The sequence below is a fragment of the Geotrypetes seraphini genome, chromosome 1 (genome assembly GCF_902459505.1).
Source record: "Geotrypetes seraphini chromosome 1, aGeoSer1.1, whole genome shotgun sequence".
Classification (NCBI taxonomy): domain Eukaryota; kingdom Metazoa; phylum Chordata; class Amphibia; order Gymnophiona; family Dermophiidae; genus Geotrypetes; species Geotrypetes seraphini.
This window is the reverse complement of record NC_047084.1, coordinates 324044780-324066402: the sequence shown is the minus strand read 5'-3', so window position 1 is coordinate 324066402 and position 21623 is coordinate 324044780. Positions and strand designations below refer to the sequence as shown.

General features: G+C 42.8%; 1 protein-coding gene and 1 pseudogene across 1 annotated transcript in view; both read left to right on the top strand.

The window, feature by feature from the left end:
* METAP1 (methionyl aminopeptidase 1) overlaps positions 1-21623 on the top strand; it is a 212090-nt gene that overhangs the window by 115893 nt on the left and 74574 nt on the right. Inside the window, 1 exon segment of the mRNA XM_033957361.1 lies at positions 1521-1581. Within this exon segment, the coding sequence (XP_033813252.1) occupies positions 1521-1581 (61 nt within the window).
* On the top strand, positions 4513-19268 carry LOC117358501 (annotated as a pseudogene).

Genomic DNA, 21623 nt, shown 5'->3' with positions numbered 1-21623 from the left:
TATTTAAGGACATAAAATGTAAAAGGATTTTTATACAACCAGTTTTATTTACAATTCAGTCAAGATCTAGAACGACCTACCAGAAAGTATTCATATTACAGGGTGCCCACAAAAACACTCCTTGATTTTAAATGGTTACAAAACCAAAATTTATTGGAATATTCTTTCACCTTTGAGGCTACAGTTTCATTAACTCATTAAAGTTTCATAGGGTATCTGTTGATTACATACGTTTGATGTGCGCCCTACCTGTTACTCGGATAATCGAGCTCAGACCAGACTCTCCGAAGCATATCCGGCGTGATCGCGTTTATAGTTTCAGTGATGCGTTCCTGCAGATCATCCAAAGTTGCGGGTAGTGTAGGTACGTACACTCTGACTTTCACCTACCCCCAAAGGAAAAAGTCACAAACAGTAATATCCGGTGATCTCAGGGGCCACTTGAGGAACACCTGGTCATTATGTTGTGTTGCATTGTCTGAAGGTTGTAACTTCTGCACCAATTGCAGCTTATAAGGGTGAAAGTGAAAGCAATTGTGTAAGATCTTGCTAACCGTTCTTTTTGGGACTTGTATTTGCTGTCATCTTATTTATAAACATATTTCAATAAGTTTTGATTTTGTAACCATTTAAAATCAAGGAGTGTTTTGTGGGCACCCTATATAACTGATTATGAACTTTTTAGACAACATCTGAAAACGTGGTTGTTTAAAAAACAATTTATTTTGAATAATGTAACTTTTCCAGGAATGACTGGATTTTATAATTGTAAGCGACATTGAACTACTCATAGTAATGCGGGATATAAGAATATAATTAGTAATAGCATTAGTATTGTGTGTATCCTAGAGCCTTTAACATTTTTCCATGTGGTACAAGATACCCAGTAATTTGCCCCTGCTACCTTGTGTGATGGCAGATTGGGGCAAAACAGCACATGCATTTGAAACTATCGCTGTATTTACAACCTAAACACACCTTCCAAAATGTTCCTTTTTCACCTAAGTATGTTTGTTGTGAAAGCCCAAAGCTGTTACACTCAGAATAAAAAAAACCCAAAACCAAACAACCCCAAGCTACTTTTTAGGATGATACCAAAGTCAGATACATAAAGCCCAGGCACAATTCAACCAGGCAGAGAGAGGCTATTTTCAGCTTGGCCTCATTTACTTTGGTAAACTGACCCTGAAAATTGTTCTACAGTGTACAGTATATGTTTCCAACAGTCCTTTTCTTAGAGAAGTTGTACTACACGAACACAAATCAGACAAAAGAATGTACCCCCTTTCATTACTTATCTGTTGGTTTTCACTCTTTCTAAAGTATTGCACATTTTCTCTTATTTTTTGTTTATAAATTAGTGTCAGAATGATTGGAAATATAGTGATAATTGTCTTCAAGGCTTAATTTTGTTGAAGAAAAAAACCCGAATATGAGCTCTTTGTGATTTGGTTTGTTTTTGCTTTTGTTTATTTTAGGTCTTCTAGTTCAAAATTTAACATTGATTTTGCTTCTTGTAGATGCCAATGAGGCCAGTACCTAGTTATATTCACAGACCGGATTATGCAGATCATCCTTTAGGTATGTCTTGTTCTGGTTTATCTTATCTACTGGTGCAGAAAAGATATTCAAAGATACTGTTGGCTTTGCTGCTCTCTGTGTAGGGTGGAGGACTCTTTGCATTGTATGGCTAGTCTAGCTCTCCCCAAATTTCCATGGTAGAATCTTGTACTGCCCTTTTGGGGCGGGAGTAGGTTTCATGGAGTTTAAAATTATTTTTATTGAGCATTTTATAACATTAACTGTACAAGAACACAAAAAATTAAAAACAGAAGTAGCATTTTTGCATCTGCATTTTCTAATTTTCTGAGGATACTGTACTGTGAAGGCAGTATTCGCAGTCCCTAGAGGCATCCCAATCTCCTGTAGAGTGGCAATGTACAACTGCTCAGGTTTGGGCTACAAACAGGGCTTAATTTGTAGACCAAAATGAAATATGGATATTGTACTGTCTTGTCTTGAGGAAGAAGGTTCTGGACCCTGAAAGCGAGTCAAAAAATTAGTTTTGTCCATTAAAAAGGTAATACTTTTTTTTTCTGTGTTTTTAAGAACATAAGAATTACCGCTGCTGAGTCAGACCAGTGGTCCACTGTGACCAGCAGTCTGCTCACGTGGCGGCCCTTTGATCAAAGACCATCGTCCTAGCTGAGTCTAGCCCTACCTGCACACGTTCTGGTTCAGCAGGAACTTGTCTAACTTTGTCTTGAATCCCTTGAGGGTGTTTTCCCCTATGACAGACTCCGGAAGAGCGTTCCAGTTTTCTACCACTCTCTGGGTGAAGAAGAACTTCCTTATGTTTTGTTTTATTTATTATCTTTAAAGTGGACTAACTTCATCTAACATTAAAAATTATTTTTTCTACCTTTGCATCAAGTTTCAAGTTTTATTAGAATTTTATATACCGCCTATCAAGGTTATCTAAGCGGTTTTTACAATCAGGTACTCAAGCATTTTCCCTTTCTGTCCCGGTGGGCTCACAATCTATCTAACATACCTGGGGCTATGGAGGACTGAGTGACTTGCCCAGGGTCACAAGGAGCAGCGCAAGGTTTGAACCCACAACCCCAGGGTGCTGAGGCTATAGATCTAACCACTGTGCCACACACATTTTCCACATTATTTGCATGTGCTGGGGTTGATGGTAGTGATGGTATCTCATTAGTACCATCTTCGTCCTCTTCAGAATGTGTTATTGAAGTCATGTTTGCCCCAGATGGGCTCCTTCCAGGTGGAGTTGCCCTGGACGGCAGAGGTGCACAAAAGCTTAAGCTGGTGGCTCCACCTAGAGCAGACATGGGCAAACTATGGCCCGCGGGCCATATCCAGCCTGTTTAGTGTTTTAAACTGGCCCACCGTGGTGATGTTTACTTCCCCCTCCCTTCCTTCCATGAAGCTGATGCAACCTGCAGAGCTCCGGGATTCTGAAGCTGTCACATACCGGGCCCTGAGCCACATATTAGGGGATGGGGTGAGCTCCTGCTGCTCAGCGTTTCCTTTTCCTGGCCCGGGCTCGTGGCTCTCAGCCGCAGCTGGTGGTTTTCCGCAAGGTGTTGCTTGAGGAAGGGGGAGAGGAGGCCATAGCTGGGCTTTGTGCCAGGCACTGCTGTGCACTAGACCCTGGACCCAGCCTAGAGCTGCAGTTGGGGGCCCTGGAGCTGCGGAGCGCGAAATTCCCGCTGCCCATCTCCGTGGCTTATCCATGTCCAGCCAAGGAGACCAGCAATGTGTTGCTGGTGTTGGAGAGGCCTGAATTGGAGGCAGAGAGCCTGGAGAACACCAGCTGCTCTGAGGAGGATCTGAATAGCCCAGAGCCACTAGGGGGAGACTGACCGCAGATGCCTGAGCCACTGCAGCCCAGTGCCCAATGCCAGACCGTGACCGATAGGGATGTGGAGCGAGGGCTGTGCAGGGGCAGACCAAGTTTTGCGGGTGCTGGGAGCAGCTGCAGGAAGGGTTCCCTGAAGATCCGCCTCACCTGCATAAAAAGCTGCAACAGGTCTGGCGATGTCTTGAACAGGAGGGCAGCTGGAGGTTTGGTTGCCTCAGCTGGCAGCCTGACTGATGTATCCGGGTTCTGCGATCAGGGGCAGGAAGCGTGAAGGGTTCTGGAGGGAAGGAGAGGCAGAGGAGGAACAGACGCCAAAGGGAACTGGGGAAGAGAGAGTGGGGGAGAAAATGCTGCTGAAGGGAAATGGGGAAGAGAGAATGAGGGAGAAGATGCTGCTGAATGGAACTGAGGAAGAGAGAGTAGGAGAGAAGACGCTGCTGAAGGGAACTAAGGAAGAAAGAGAAGGGAGAAGATGCTGCTGAAGGGAAAAGGGGAAGAGAGAGTAAGAAGACACTGCTGAAGGGAAATGGGGAAGAGAGAGTGGGGGAGAAGACACTGCTGAAGGGAAATGGGGAAGAGAGAGTGGGGGAGAAGATGCTGCTGAAGGGAAATGGGGAAGAGAGAAGGCAGACAGTGGATGGAAGGAATTCAATGAGAAGATGAGGAAAGCAGAAACCAGACAACAAAGGTAGAAAAAATTCTATTTATTTTCTTTTTTTTTTTCTTTTTTTTCTTTTTTTGCTTTAGGATTAAGTAGTATATTAGTTGTGTTGATAAACATTTATAAACAAAGCCCTACCGGCTGAGCATCTCTTTCTCTAGTTCAGCAGCCAGAACTTTGATTTATAAAATGACAATTGTTCAGAATATTGTTTCTTTTTTATACTTTAATAAAGTAAGTTCAGTATAAAACTTTTCGAGCCTTGTGTGGATGGGATCAGATGGTTTGCGGGGACAGGGATGGAGAGCGAGCTTGCCGGGACAGGACGGGTCCGGCCCCTCTGTCAAATCTAAGAACCAATTGTGGCCCACGAGTCAAAAAGTTTGCCCACCCTTGGCCTAGAATCATTATCCAAGGGCTGAATGTTCACATTGTGACCTGGATGATCCTGATGCTAGTCTTTATGGCTGGAGAGCTCATTGCAAAGGACATCCAGTGCAGGGATGTTGGTTGCTTTGAGAAAAAAGATGGTCCATCAACAGACGAGTTGAGAGTCATTCGGTTAGCCCTACAGTTTTTCCAGAAGTGTCGGGAGGGTACAGCAGGCCAGGTTTTCTCAGACAGTGTCACAGTGGTGTATAAGGGGGAGCTATGAGTGCCCAATTGAAACTGGAAGCCCAGTTGTTGTTTTGATGGGCGGAAACCCACTTACAGGCCATAACAGCGGCCCATATAGTGGGAGTGGACAATATCCAGGCTGACTATCTTAGTCGCAGGACACTGGATCTGGGGGAATGGTCTGTATCCCAGAGCACTTTCCAATACATTGTGAAGCACTGGGGGTGACCAACCTTCAATCTGATAACCTCAGCAGACAAGAAGAAGGCCCCATGCTTCTTCAGTCGAAGATTTGAACCAAGAAGCATTGGTATGGACACCCTAGTACAGCCCTGGCCAACCAAGAACTGTTATACATGCTTCCCCCATGGCTGATGATAGGCTGGGTAATTCAAAGAATAGCGAGCTACATAGGATTAGTAATCCTTGTAGCCCCAGATTGACCACTGCGACCCTGGTACGCGGATCTAGTTTAGCTACGGCGAGACAGTTGTCTCAGACTTCCTCTGCATCACGACCTCCTATTACAGAGTCCCATACCCAGAAGTTGCATCAGAGACGACCTTTCCAGCAGCCACATGCAACTTCAACACTTCGGCTGCTCGTAGGAAGGAAATTTAGAAATCAACCGCCACGAAGGTAAGGGGCAGGGAGGTTTGCCGGTACAGTTGTGCGCTGCAAGCAAGAAACACTCCTGCCTTTTAAATTGAGGAGCACTTGAGTAGGACTTACTGTTTAGTTTTTTTAGTCAGACCGGGACCTGTTGTTTAAGGGGGGGGGGGGGGGGGCGGGGTGCATGGTGGCGGTGAAAGGGCAAGGGAATGCAGACCTGGATTTTTTTTTGGACAGGACCCATGTCTTTTCCCCCGGAGTTTGTTCTTTTGTCTCACAAAGCTTTTCTGTTGCAACAGGCCAACAGATCAGGCAGGAGAGAATCCAGGGAGTAGTTTGGCTCAGAAGATGCTGGCCCAATCACTGTTTGGGGTGGGGGGAGGTCAGCAGGGAACCAAATGGCGCAGGGTGGTTTTTGATGAGGAGGAAGAAGGAGCGCAGACCTACAATCCTGGACTCTCTCTTGCTCAAGCTGGATCCCCTGGGGAACTAGATATGGATTTTAATGAGATACCAGGGTCAGAGGCAGATGGACCTCTCTGGCAGCGGGAGCCATGGCTGCAGGGGGGTGGGGGGTAAAGCGCCACAAAGGTAAGAGGCAGGGAGGGAGAAAGGGAGGAAACGTGAGGTGGAGAGGAACAGACGCTGAAGGGAACTGGGGAAGGTGAGGTGGGGAGGAACAGATACTGAAGGGAACTGGGGAAGGTGGGGTGGAGAGGAACAGACGCTGAAGGGAACTGGGGAAAGTGAGGTGGGGAGGAACAGACGCTGAAGGGAACTGGGGAAAGTGGGGTGGGGAGGAACAGATGCTGAAGGGAACTGGGAAAGGTGGGGTGGAGAGGAACAGACGCTGAAGAGAAATGGGGAAGAGAGAGTGGGGAGAAGGTGCTGGAAGGGAAGAAGATGGGTGCCAGACCAATTTGAGAAGGGTGGATTGGAGGGAGAGATGGAAGGGAGAGGCACAGTAACAGAGCATAGGAAAAGGTAGAGAGAAGGCAGTAGATGGAAGGAATTGAATGAGGAAAGCAAAAACCAGACAACAAAGGTAGAAAAAAAAATATTTATTTTCTTCTTCTTCTTCTTTTTTTTTTTTTTGCTTTAGGATAAAGTAGTATATTAGTTGTTGATAAAAATTTATAAACAAAGCCCTGCCAGCTAAACATCTCTTTCTCTAGTTCAGCAGCCAGAACTTTGATTTATAAGTAAGGAATAAGCTAAATATTGCAGTATTGAGGCTTGTATGGATGCGGGGACGGGACGGGGACAGTGGTCGCAGGGACGGGGCGGGTCCAGTGGTCATGGGGACGGGGCGGTGACGGGGACAAATTTTTCCCGCTATCATTCTCTAGGTGATAGCAACTCCTCTTAGATCGAAGAAGCCTGTAACGGTGGTGTGGAAGTTTTTTCAGCACTGGTGCCTAAATAATCAGTTTGACCCCCTTCTGGGCCTCCATTTCTATGGTTTTGGCTTTCTTGCAGTACAGTTTGGAGAAAGGCTCGGCAGTTGGCTCCCTCAAGGTTCTGGGAGATTCCTCAGATGCAAGTGGCCAGTCTTTCTTGCTTCAGCGCAAAAGTAGACCAAGCATTGTTGGTTTCCCATCCAGATGTCACCATATTCTTAAAAGGGGTGCCCAGATTTCATGCTCCACTTAAGCAGCCGGTTCCTATGTGAAACCTCAACATTATGTTAAGGGCCCATAGCAAGGCTCCATATGGGCTCCTGGTGGAGGCATTTCTTTTGGATCTGATAGTAAAGACAGTTTTCCTGGTAGTAGTCACTTTGGCGAGGAGGATATCGGAACTGCAGGCTCTGTCATGAGATAGCCTTTCCTTAGATTCACAGAGGCAGGAATGCTTTTTTGCACAGTGCCCTCATTTCTGCCTAAGGTAGTTTCACATTTCACGTCAATCAAGAAGTTTGTATACCTGTGTTCCAGCCCATGGGCAAGAGGAAACAGGACAAGATCTTGGAGTTGCTAGATGTTTGGAGTGTTGTTTTTCAGTATCTTGAGGTGACGAATGAGTTTCGGCTCTCTGATCATTTCTTTGTCTTGACTAAAGCTGGACGTCAGGGAAGACCAGCCTCTAAAGCTATTATATCCTGATGGATCCATATGGCTATTTCCTTGGCATATATTGCCTATGGCAAGCAACCACCAATTGCAGTTAAGGCTCATTCCACCAGAAGTGTGAATTTCTCTTGGGCAGAGTCGAAAGCAGTACCGCCCGAAGAGATTTATAGGACAGCTACGTGGTCCACACTCCATACCTTTTTAGATATAAAATTTTACAGAGTGGATATGGCAGCATGAAAGGACGTGGCTTTTGGTTCCTCAGTGCTGACTGCAGGCTCTTCTGTCCCACCCTAGACTTGAGAAATGGCTTTGGTATGACCCAGCTGTAAGGAATCGGTTGCTGTTTGCACAGGATTAGGTTCTTACCTGGACAATCCTTTTTTCCTGTAGAAAGCATATGATTCCTTACACCCCACCATATCTGATATCAGTCAAGCCTATGTTAGATATCATGCTGAAATGTGTTTTCAGCGGTTTGGCCTGTGACAGCCAAATAGGCAAAGAGAAACCAATAAGAAAGCTGTCAAATACAGTCTCAGCTAGCTATTTCACAAAGCTGAACAAGTGTTAGTGTAAGTTCTCTACAAGTAGGTGCTTTGTTTAGTTCTACCTTGTTTTGTTGTTTGATTGAAATGGTTGTTTTTACTCTTGCAGAGCAGATAAAAGTTATATGATTACTAAACTAAACTAAACCTTAGGTTTGTATACCATGCCATCTCCACAAGCGTAGAGCTCGGGGACTTCCCTGAGGCTCTCCTTGTTATTGTTTCATATTATAGGAGTTATCACTTGCTTTGGTACAAACTGAGGAGAATAGGCACTGCCCAGGGAGACAAGAAGGCAGAGCTGAGAAAAATGATTGATGTCTTCTGCAAAAAAAACTCACAGGTGAAGTTGCATAACACAGCTGTAAGGAATCATATGCTGTTCTACAGGAAAGAAGATTATCCAGGTAAGAATCTAATCCTCCCATGCTATCCATAGAGACAGAAAAGAGTGCAGAGAAGAGCGACTAAAATGGTTAAGGGGCTGGAGGAGTTGCCATAAAGTGAGAGATTAGAGGAAACTGGGCCTCTTCTCCCTTGAAAAGAGGAGACTGAGAGGGGACATGATCGAAACATTCAAGATAATGAAGGGAATAGACTTAGTAGATAAAGACAGGTTGTTCACCCTCTCTAAGGTGGAGAGAACGAGAGGGCACTCTCTAAAGTTAAAATGAGATAGATTCTGTATAAATGTAAGGAAGTTCTTCTTCACCCAGAGAGTGGTAGAAATCTGGAATGCTCTTCCGGAGGCTGTTATAGGAGAAAACACCCTCCAGGGATTCAAGACAAAGTTAGACAAGTTCCTGCTGAACCAGAACATACGCAGGTAAGGCTAGACTCAGTTAGGGCACTGGTCTTTGACCTAAGGGCCGCTGCAGGAGTGGACTGCTGGGCACGATGGACCACTGGTCTGACCCAGCAGTGGCAGTTCTTATGTTCTTAAGAGGAAAGAAGGGAAATGTGTATGGAGGAGGAAAATGAGGATTTTTATCTTGACCATGTTAAGTTTTAAAGTGACAATAGGAAATCTAGGCAAAGAGGTCTTTAAGACAGCCTGAGATTTGAGACTGGATTCTTAAATAGGCAGAGTCAAATTTCATCATAATAAAAATAGTACTGAAAATCTTGAAAGGAAATTAGAGCATTGAGGGCACAAAGAGAAGAAAAAAGGAGGAGTGCCTATTATCAACTGAGCAGAGCAGCAGTGGAGGAAGAACAAAGGCCCAGATTCTGTAAACAGTGCCTAAATTGGCAGCCATCTACAAAAACGGCACTGGCTGCGTGTCAATAATGTGTAGACACCGTTTTACTGGCCTACATTGCAGACACCTAAGTTCTTTAGTGAATCAAGCCTAACTTACTACTATTTTTCATTTCTATAGCGCTGAAAGGCATAGGCAGTACTGTACATTTGATATGTAATGGAAAGTCCCTGCTCTGAATAGCTTACAATCTAATTTGAACAGACAGGCAAGACATAGAGGTAGGGGAGTTATTTGCAGAGAGAATTCAAAGCCCCCAATTATCTAAACAACCGCCTGTACCAAAATGCCACCACTAGGCAAAGAAGAACTAAGACCCCTTTTACCTACCCCCTACTCAAAGGCACCAGCGCAAGAAGATATTTGACAGTCTGCTGGCGACGCATGCAGCAAAACTGGACCACACTATCTCCAACCTGCTGATAACAACAAACGACTACAAATATTTTTGCAAAGAAATCAAAACCCACCTATTGAAAAAGTTTATACAGATGGCTTAACCCCAACCGGACCCCCCTCAACGCAACTCCCCCCTCCTCCCCCCTTCACCAGTTCCCTTCTCTTTAGCCTCAAGCATGTCAACTGCTTCCCTAACGGTATATATACTGGATCTGCACTATTTCCTATTTGTACAGCATCTTGTAGCTCTTGAAATATACAGCTCTATTATTCTTGTAACTTCTCCTGGAAATGACCAGAATTCTCTCTGTAATTATCCTGGAAATGTCCAGTTGTCTCTTTTGTAATCCGCCCAGAACTGCAAGGTTGAGGCGGAATAGAAATCAGTAATGTAATGTAATGTAAGAATGATAGGAAGGACATAGGTGTCCTAACTCCCACCCACCTTTAAAATTACCTAAGTCCCACTCCGCCCCCTAACCACGTGCACTTAGGCATAAGATGCTGTTAGGTGTCTTGCTGTAGACACAATTCCAGTGCCTACATTGAAGACTCTCCCAGTACCTACTTTTTTTTAATGAGTTCTTGATCGGTTTTAAATGATGCAGTCAATTACTGTGTTTTATTATTTGTACACTTGAAGTAAAATTTAAAAATGAATAAAGAATTAAAAAAAAAAAAAGCCAACAAAAACCAATTAAGTTAGGCAGCAGTAGGGTGCTTACTGCCACCTAACTTACAGAGCCGTTTATAGAATATGGCCGAAAATGTATGATGGAAGTGGTGAGAAGGGAAAAAAAATTTATTTAGGTATATTGACTAGGAGTAGCTTGTAATCAACAGTTCAAAAATAGTGGAGACTGAACTCTGAGGACTTTCTTAAGAGATCAGACTCCATAGGTGACCTTTGAAGGGAAGAATGCTGGCCTAGTGCCTAACCAAGTTTCCAAGTTTATTAAATGTCTTGATTTATCGCCTATTCACATTTCTAGGCGATGTACAAATTGTTCAAAAAATTAATTAATATATCATTTACAATAAAAACAAACACAATAAAGGAAAATTAAACCTTAAATGGGATTTAACTGACAAAACTAAAACATAAGGAAAGTTATTTAATTCGAAGGTTATATACAGTTATTATGTTTAAAAATTCAAGGGAAATACATTAGGAGGGGTAAACAATAAATTGAAAGAATTAAATTGATAAAGCAGAGAGATTTAGTCATTAATATACTTAATCATTAAATGCATCTGTAAATAAGAAACTTTTAAGATGAGCTTTAAATTTTCCTAAATTTTTTTCTAGTCTTAGGTAAAGTGGAAGGTTATTCCAGGACTGAGGGGCTGTTAGCCTGGTTCTAAGAGAGAGAGGTTGTAGAGGCTCTGCATTAGAGAGAGGTTTTCACAGCTACCTGTGAACTACTGTCTGGGAAAGGTAAACTTGGGTTTCAGTTGGTTATATCATTGTAGTTAGGCAATAGTGTAACCTTTATAGTCTCTGTTAGCGTTTAATACAAAACAGTATTTTAGCCTAGATTAGTGTTTTAGGTTGCATTTCAGGGCATAATATCAGATTAGGGCACAAAGAGCTGTTGAGGAAAGGCTCTGGTGTTAATTTAATCCCCTCTCACCTACCCCAAGGCAGAGCTTTTTGATTTATAGACTCTTCAGCCAACCAGGAACAGGGCATTCCTTAGGTAGGCTTTTTCTGCATTTCTTTATTTTTCCAGATGTAAGTAGTTCTGCACCACAGTATGGCTAGGAAGTATCGTATCACCAGAGCTGCTGCTCGGGTTAAAACTTCTGTTTTTTGTGCAGACAGAAAATGTTACCCAGGCAGAGGGAGTGGTTCCATGTGCAAGCTGTCTTCAGCTTGAATCTCTAATGAAGAAAGTAAAGGAACTGAGAGAGGAGGTGGCAAGACTGAGAAGCATCCGTGAGAATGAGAGGTACGTCGAAGAAATGATTCATGAGGCATCAAAGATTTCCAGCAGTGGGGAAGAAGAGGCTGTGCTGAGGGAAGACAGCTGGACTCAGATTATGGAACACTGCAAGATTGCTACTGTGACTCCCCCCGCCCCTGAACTGAAGAACCGGTATGCTGTCCTGGAAGAGGAGGAGATGAGAGCATCCTAAGGAGAGGAAGAACCAAAGCTTGAAATCCCCAAAATTACTGGATCCGTGACCACTAGGGGGTGTAAGGGAGTGAGAGTTGGTGATTCCCTTCTGAGGGGTACAGAAGCATCCATCTGCAGACCAGACATGAGGTATGCTGTTTGCTTGGTGCCAAAATCCAAGATGTTACAGAGAGCATGCTGAGACAAGCCTGATGACTATTATCCGATGCTGCTCATCTATGTGCCAGGTACCCCTGTGACCATATCAAAAGCAACTTTGTGGCTCTGGGAGAGAAGGTGAAGCAGACAGGTGCGCAGGTGGTATTCTCGTCCATCCTCCCTGTTGAGGGTAAAGGCCAGGGCAGAGAAGCTCGCATCTTGGAGATGAATGTGTGGCTACGTGGATGGTGTCATTGAAAGCGTTTTGGCTACCTGGACCATGGGATGATTTTCCAAGGGCTGCTGAGCAGGGATGGTATGCATCTATCAAAGAAGGGAAGAAGTGTCTTTGGACGCAGGCTGGCTAATCTACTGAAGAGGACTTTAAACTAGAAGTGATGGGGCAGGGTGATCAAAGCTCCCCAGGTGAGTATAAGCCCTCAGGTAAGTAAATCACTGAATACCTCTACACGGATGGGAAAAGGGGACAATGTCTGGAAAGCAGATTATACTAATGCTCGAAGTATGGGTAACAAGATTCTGGATCTAGAAGCTGTGATGGAAGAAGATGAGTTGGATATAGTGGCGATCACGGAGATGTGGTTCACAGAGAACCATGACTTGGATTTAGTTATACCGGGCTATAATCTGTTCAGGAAAGACAAGGTAGGAAGAAAAAGAGGGGAAGTAGCATTATATGTTAAAGATCATATTAAAGCCACAGAATTGCAGGATCTGAAGGGCAAGGAAGAGGCACTGGATAAATTTGGAATGAAGGAATGGTGAATATATTTACATTGTTGTGATATACAGGCCTCCTTCACAGATGGACATTCAGAATATATCTAAAAAAGAGGAAGTTTTACTAATAGATGATTTTAACATGCCGGATGTTGATTGGGTATCCCTATTGCGGCGTAGGGAGTAGAAGTAGGGAGATCTGGATTCTCTACAAGGAGAACTGTTCCAGCAGTTGGTAATGGAACCCACGCGGGAAGGGGTCATACTGGACTTAGTGCTTACAAACGGGGGAACGTGTTTCTGATGTTACAGTGGGTGATCATCTGGCATCCAGTAATCACTGCATGATACGGTTTAATATTAAGATGGGTGTAGAGAGGGCTCATTCAAAAGCAAAGGCTCGTCTAGACCAGTGTTCTTCAACCTTTTTACGCCTATGGACCGGCAGAAATAAAAGAATTATTTTGTGGACCGGCGGTTGAAGAACACTGGGCTAAGTTGTGGGCCAGACCCTGCTCATCTCCATCCCAGACCCCTCCCCCATAATAGTCCTAATTGTAACACTATTTTTTTCATTCATTTTTCATATATACACACAATATAATCTTATTAACAACGCATCGATTGCACCGCAGACTGGCAGTTGAAGAACACAGTTTTGGGCCTGATGCACATCCTGGCCCTGTGGACCGGCAGGAAATTTCTGTGGACTGGCACCGGTCCATGGACCGGTGGTTGAAGAACACTGGTCTAGACTTTAAAAAAACTAACTTTGTTTGGATGAGAGATTATGTCAAGGAATTGTTGTCTGGAAGGAGTGGAAAAACAGTGGGCAAAATTGAAAGGAGTAATTGTAAGAGCGACAAACCTTTTAGTGAGGTGAGGAAAAAAGGCCACTTTGGTTCTCAAAAGTAGTAGCTGAGAAGGTAAGGAATAAGAGGTTAATTATCATAAACTACAAAAGATCACAGAAAGAGGAAGACAGGCAAAAATATCTGGAAAAGTTAAGAGAGGCTGGTCATGTAGTCAGGGAAGCAAAGATGCAAATGGAAGAAAAAAATAGCTGGCAGGATAAAACGGGGAGACAAGATATTTTTTAGATATATTAGTGATAGGAAGAAGTGCAAAAGTGGCATTGTAAAACTCAAAGGTGAAGGGGAGAAATATGTAGAAGCTGATAAAGAAATGGCTGACTTGCTTAACAAATATTTCAGTTCTGTATTCACGGCTGAAGCTCCAGGAGCGGGACCACAGAAGACAAACATGAATAAGGATGGAGGAGTGGTAGACACTGATCAATTTTCAGAGGGTACTGTTCGTGAGGAGCTAGCTAAAATAAAAGTAGACAAAGCGATGGGGCCAGATGGTGTACATCCGAGGGTGTTGAAGGAACTTAGGGAAGTTCTGGTGGCTCCGTTGACTGACACTAGAGTTGGGCGGTGGACTGGAGAATGGAATTACAGGCCAGTAAGTCTGACTTCTGTGGTAAGCAAATTAATGGAAACGCTTTTAAAACAGAGAATGGTGAGGTAACTGGAATCCTGTGGATTACAGGACCGGAGGCAACATGGAGTCACTAGAGGTAGGTCTTGTCAGACAAATCTGATCAATTTCTTTGACTGGGTGACCATAGAATTGGATAGAGGATGTCCGCTAGATGTGTATTTAGATTTTAGCAAAGCCTTTGACAGTGTTCCACACAGACGTCTAATAAATAAACTTAGTGCCCTCAGGATGGGTCCCAAAGTGACGGGCTGGATCAAGAACTGGTTGAGTGGAAGGCGACAGAGGGTAGTAATCAATGGAGATTGCTCTGAGGAAACGGATGTTACCAGTGGTGTGCCTCAAGGTTCTGTTCTTGGGCCTGTTCTTTTTAACAATTTTATAAATGATATTGCTGCAAGGCTGTTAGTTAAGATTTACCTCTTAGCAGATGATACCAAAATCTGCAATAGACACCCAGGATGCTGTGAATAATATGAAGAAAGATCTGGCGAAGCTTAAAGAATGGTCTGAAATTTGGCAGCTAAAATTTAATGCTAAGAAATGCAAGGTCATGCATTTGGGTTGCAAAAACCTGAGGGAATGGTACAGTTTAGGGGGTGAAGAGCTTATGTGCACGACAGAAGAGTAGGGCTTGGGTGTAATTGTATGTGATGATATTAAGGTGGCCAAACAAGTTGAAAAGGTGATGGTGAAAGTTAGAAGGATTCTAGGGTGCATAGGGAGAGGAAGGAAAAAGGAGGTATTGATGCCCCTGTATAAGACTGTGGTGAGACCTCATTTAGAATATTGTGTACAATTCTGGAGGCTGCACCTTCAAAAAGATATAAAAAGGATGGAGTCGGTCCAGAGGAAGGCTACTAAAATGGTGTGTGGTCTTCATCATAATGCATATGGGGACAGACTTAAAGATCTCAATCTGTATATTTTGGAGGAAAGGCGGGCTAGGGAGATATGATAGAAACGTTTATCTATGTGATGTAAATGCGCATGAGTCGAGCCTCTTTCATTTGAAAGGAAGCTCTGGAATGAGAGGGCATAGATAGGCTCAGGAGTAATCTAAGGAAATACTTTTTTACAGAAAGGGTGTGAAACAGTCTCCCTGAAGAGGTGGTGGAGACAGAAACTGTTCTGATGTCAAGATAGTCACGTGGGATCTCCTAGAGAGAGGAAGAGATAATGGTTACTGCAGATGGGCAGACTGGATGGGCCATCATGTTTCTATGTTTCTAGGTCAAGGAGGTTTAAGGATAAAGACCTTTGCCTTAACTATTAGGAGGTCACTTTTGCAACAGCAATTTCTGCGGAATGCAGTTTGCTCCCTCTAGACTGCAATGGATCTAGAACAATTTGAGATAGAACTTAGATAAATCCCGAGGCCTCCTCCTTCCAATCAAAACTTCAGAATCCTTACTGGAAAAAATTTCAATCAAATCTATCCCAATTCAAATGGAAACAAAAATAAAACTACTAGGCGTCATTATCGATAGGGATCTTACCTTCCACGATCATATAAGTTCAGTTGTAAAAATCTGTTTTTTCAAACTACATATCATCCGGTCCTTACTTTCTGTCCTGGAGACCGATTCAATCATTATTCTGATACACTATTTAGTTATCTCACATTTAGATTATTGCAACTCACTTTTCAATGGTCTCCCCCAAAAGGAAATTCGACGCCTACAACTAATACAAAACTCTGCAATAAAACTCATTTATAAAATAGGTAAATACGATCATGTCACTCCTCTTCTAAAAAAAGCACATTGGCTCCCCATCACTCACCGTATTACCTATAAAATCATTTTATTTTCCTTTAAAATAAAACTCTCTCACCAGCCCTCCTTTCTTGATAAACTTCTCATACCCCAATGTTCCCCACGCACATTAAGGTCAACTGATCAAAAACTTCTTTTTATTCCCTCCATAAAAGATTTTTACTATACACGAAAAGTAAATTTTGCAGTAACTGCTCCATCCTTATGGAACTCTCTACCACAGCAACTCCGCGATGAACAACGCCTAGATAAATTTAAGATAGGCTTAAAAACCTTCTTATTTCGTGACGCATTTGTCAGTGCTTAGACTTATCCTCTCTCCTCTTCTCTCTAAGCAACCAACCGCTTTAATAAAGCGACCCCACCCCATATGTTTTATCCCAATCCCTCTATCTCCTATTTCTTCTTAAATATGTAACTTTTCCCCTCCCTTCCCATTTATCTTCACTCTCTAGTTTGTCCTGTCAATATTATCTATGTCCACACCATATATTTAATGCACCAATTATTATACCTTCAAGTTCTTAGTCTTCCTATCTTTTAAATTTTATTGTTAACCGGCCAGATATTTGTTTGATGGTCGGTATATTAAAATTAATAAACTTGAAACTAGATGAAAAAGTCAAGCAGTTTGACTATGAAATGGAGATGGGATAATAGTAGGGCTGGTAAATTCCAATGAAGGTTTTGAGGTGTGATCATCCATTATGGCTTTCCCCTGTCCTCTATAAAAGTATTTCATTGCTTCACATTTCTTTTTATGAGTTGGTTTACCATTTCTTTTCTAAATAAAGCACACAAGAGACACACTACAGAAGTATGAAACCTGATTTACCTTATATACTCAAATATAAACCGACCCAAATTTAAACCGAGGTAACCTTTTTCCCCCCAAAAAAGGAGGAAAAAAGGTTAACTCGAATATAAACTGAGGGGGTGTTATGTTCAAGTGCCTTGCCCTGTCCAGTTCTACACCAAGCCTCCCTCCCTAATTGCCCTGTCAGACTCTGCACCCTGTTCTCCCTCTCTTGATGCCTTGTAGGCCTCCACCAGGCCTGCTGTAAGCCCTGGTAGTCTGGTGGTGGGCCAAGAGAGGAGGGATTCTTCCTGCCTCCTGTCCCAGCTGACTCTAACAACTCTCCTCTCTCCCACCTCCCTGATTAATAAAAAGTGTACTTTTAAAATCCCTGGTGGTCCAATTGTGAACTGGGACAGGAACGATCTTCCTACGCTCCTGTCCTGTGCAGAGCCGCTATCTGAATGGCTGCTGTGAGTTCTCGCGGTAGCCATTCAAATAGTGGCTCTGCACGGGACCAGAGAGTAGGAAGATTGCTCCTGCCCTGGTTCACTGCTGGACCCCCAGGGATTTTAAAGGTACATTTTTTACTAATCGGGAGGCAGGAGGGATGTGAGAGTTGGCCTGGACAGGAGGCGGAAAAGATCCTTCCTGTCCCAGCCCACCGCTGGACCCCCAGGTCTTGCAGCTAGCCCAGTGGCAGCCTGCAACAGATGCGGAAGGGGGGTGGGTGGGTGCTGAACTGAATATAAACAGAGACCCCCATTTTTGGGCCAATTTCTTGATGCAAAAATCTCAGTTTATATTCGAGTATATATGATATACCAAATTTGGATGCAGCAGCGAAGCAGGCATACTGCTCTATGGTTTCAGAAACAGAAATTAAAAGATTTGTTTTATATTGCTGTAGAAGGTTTTTGGGGTTTGTTTTATTTTTAAAGATAAGAACTTAAGCACATAAGAATTGCCATATTGGGACAGACTGAAAGTCCATCAAGCTCAGTTTCCAATAGTGGCCAATCCAGGTCCCAAGTACCTAGCTGTTTGAATTTTGGCTTTGAGATAATTCCCTACCTTCCCAAAACTTGATATAGAAACTCCGTTTAACAGTGAGGTATGCATAGGCCAGAAGCAGGTGACTCAATTTGTTTTGTCCCACGGGCAGTTGAAGCTCAATCAGGGAAGGTGATTACTGTTTAGTGCACAGAGCTTCCTTAATTATGGAGCAAACAACTAATTAATAAAATGTTATTTTCTCTCATGGGTATATGTTGCTTAGTTTTCTATGCCCAAATGCTTCTTTAAATGAGAAGAGTGAGAAATCAATATACGAGGAACAATTATGACAGCTTTACTGGTTTTGAATGAAACTGTATTTATCTTTCTTTCTTTCTTTTCTTTTTTTTAACTAATGGCACTCTTGCTCATATTGCTGTCTGTTTACCTAGCCTGCTGTTTTGCGTGGTTACAGCTGAAATGAACTAATGCCTGCACTGTTAGAGTGAGCCTCAGCTGGTGACCCATCGTGCTGTTTTTCTCTACCACATTATCACATAAACCCAAATAAAACGTTCTGTGAGTTATGCAACTCTGTCCCCCGTTTGGTTTATTTTCAGTATCTATATAGGACTACATAGCTATTCCGGCAATTAATGGGTCACATGTTGAACTGACTAGAAAAGGGAGGTCCTTTTGACTTCTGGTTAGGATCCAAAGTCACTCGACGATAAAGTTTCAAGTAGCAGTTATTGATTGGATATAGTTTCTGCCATTTTTCTAAATCTTAGATTTTTGATGATTTACCTGTTTTTCCTACTATCATTTTCTTAATTGGAAAACTTTGTGTCTGGTATATTGACTTGGGCCTTCTCTCCTCCTGAGGCTGAGTAGACCATGAGAGAATCTTCCAGCTGTGGGTGGCACAGGTGGCAACAAATCCCTCCAACATGCATGCAAAAGACATTCAGTTGCTCAAGAAAATGTTTTTCTCACTGCGAGGTACCATCCCCCGCAGCCATGGGTCGCTACCCCCGCTCACTGTTACAGATACTGTAAGAACAAGCCTTACCCAAAGTCCCGTTTCTGTAGAGGTGTTCCTGATTCCAAGATCAGAATTTTTGACCTGGGTAGGAAAAAGGCTAAGGTGGATGAGTTCCACCGTGTGGACACACATGGTGTCTGATGAATATGAGCAGCTGTCATCTGAAGCTCTAGAAGCTGCTCGTATCTATGCCAATAAGTACATGGTGAAGAGCTGTGGCAAGGATGGGTTTCACATCCTGGTGTGCCTGCACCCCTTCCATGTTATCCGCATCAACAAGATGTTGTCCTGTGCCGGTCCTGATAGGCCTCAGGGCACAGTAGCCCGTGTGCATATCGGACAAGTGATCTATGTCCATCCGCACGGGATTGAGGCATTGCGCCATGCAAAGTTTGTTTCCTGGGCATCAGAAAATCCACATTTCCAAGAAATGGGGCTTCACGAAGTTCAATGCCAATGACTTTGAAAACATGGTCTCTGAGAAGCGCCTGCTCCCTGATGGCTGTGGTGTTGAAATATATCTCCAATCGGGGTCCCCTTAACAAGTGGTGTGCCCTGCATGCAGCCTGAGCCTCCTTTGCTGGTGGATTCAGAAATGATTGGAGAGAATAAAAAGCTAAATAAAAAAAAAAGAAAATGGTTTAAATAAATCCCTACAGGTTAATAGATTGGAAGCTCCTTTGGTCAAGCACTGTATACAGTATCAGCACAGTTTTGATAGCCTTCACTGTACGGTTCTTAAACAACTTACCACCCCTGCACAAGGTGGTGATATTAAAAAATGGTTACGTTGGCAGGAGCAGAGACTGATTTTTGAACTCCATGCAGTTGAACCCTCTGGCCTTAATACAGCAATAGAATGAAACTCTTTCTTTAAATGAGGAATGGACATTCGATGTCTGGCTCACAGTAAAATATTGCCTTTCAAAATGTGTTCCACAGAGGATTGCTCTCTAAGTGTTTTGTTTGCTAATTTCGTGCCTTTCATGATGTCACAGGTGGCGTCTTTTTAGAATGGGGCCACGTAAGCCAGTCTGAGCAGCTTCGACATTGAGAGAGGTTATCCTCCTGATGCAGCGACCCGTGAAACAAGGTCTTGCAAGGGGTCTCTTGTTGAGAATTTAATAATTTGAAAGTGAGCTTTGCAACTCTTGAGAACATTATAAAGGGTTTTGCAATCTTTGGATTACAACCATAGTTTGATCTGGAGAATAGTGAAAAACAATGGACTTGAAAGATAAACTACTAAAAACTTTTTTGATAACCTTTGGATTTGATTAGAAGTTTTGTGCTGAGTGATCTTTATGAGCCATTTAATTCAGTACGGTTTTTTTGAGCAGAGATTTTTTTTCTTCCTTAAATGTAAGGGAGTTTTTTCTTTCTGGTGTTTTTCTGGTAGCGGGCCTATGATTAAGAGAGGACTCTTTAAGGGAGTTTAGTTCTCCCTGAGTGATTATCCATTTGGATTTTGAGGCCTATTTAGTAGATTCTGATGTGGCTCGATTGATCACTGGGTATAAACAGTGGTAGATATCATCTTCTACCAACCTTGCCACACTCATGTCACCCCTCTCCTTAAATCACTTCACTGGCTCCCTATCCGCCTTCACATACAGTTCAAGCTCCTATTACAAATGTGTTCATTTTGCTGCCACTCAATATCTCTTCTCTATCCTTAAACACATCCCAGAGAACTCCATTCCTCAGATAAGCTGCTCATAGCTGTACCCTTCTCCTTCACTGCCAATTCCAGACTTTGTTCCTTTCATCTAATTGCCTCCTATGCCTGGAATAAATTACCTGAGTTTGTCTGCCAAGCCCCTCCTTTTCCCTTGTTTAAAAGCAGACTGAAAATCCACCTTTTTGATATAGCCTTCAATCCTTAACCTTACTCCTCTGCCCTCCAACCCAGCCAGCTGATTAACCTGTTCCCCTTAACTGTATCCATGACATACTGTTGTCTTGCCTGTTTAAATTGTAAGCTCTTTCGAGGAGGGAATGTATTCTTCTTTGTGACTCTGTACAGCACTGCTTATGTCTGGTAGCGCTATAGAAATAATTAATAGTAGTAGTATAGTGCTTAATACCATCAAATTCAATGCAGTATGCAATCTTATCACTTCTAAAATAATTAGAGTATCTTTTGGATCTTCAGGCCACCATTTATGTAGCATAACATCAAGTAGTATAGTTCCTCATCGATCCATGACACTATCTTCTTAATATATGTTATTTTCTTCTTTCTTTTATAAATGTTTAACTACTTTTTCTGAATTTTATCTTCACTTATGCATTTTTCAATACATCCAGTGTCAAGGTAAATAAATATACATGAAGTTTTTACTTGGCTTTAGAGTCTTATCATCCCCTCACTGACGCGTTTCCTTGTTCTTCTTCAGGGTCGGGGAGATACGCTGCCAATTTTGAACCGGCATCGGCAGTGTAACTGAGGGCTCCTTTTACAAAGGCGCGCTAGCATTTTTAGCACACGCACCGGATTACCGCGCACTACCTGAAAAACTACCGCCTGCTCAAGAGGAGCCGGTAGCGGCTAGCGCACGGGACATTTTAGCACGCGCTATTCCGCGCGTTAAGGCCATAACGCTCCTTTTTAAAAGGAGCCCTGAGTGTTAATAACACAATTATATGTATCTCCCCTGACCCTGAAGAAGAACAAGGAAACACGTCAGTGATAGACTCTAAAGATAAGTAAAAACTTCATGTATATTTATTTTCCTTGACACTGGATGTATTGAAAAATGCATAAGTGAAGATGAAATTCAGAAAAAGTAGTTAAACATTTATAACATAATATAACATAACATCGTGCTTCTTAACCGCGTAACCATAAGATCTACATGGTTTACAAAAGATTATAAACTAAAGACAATTTAAGAACGACAGAAAGAAATTATTTAACTAGCA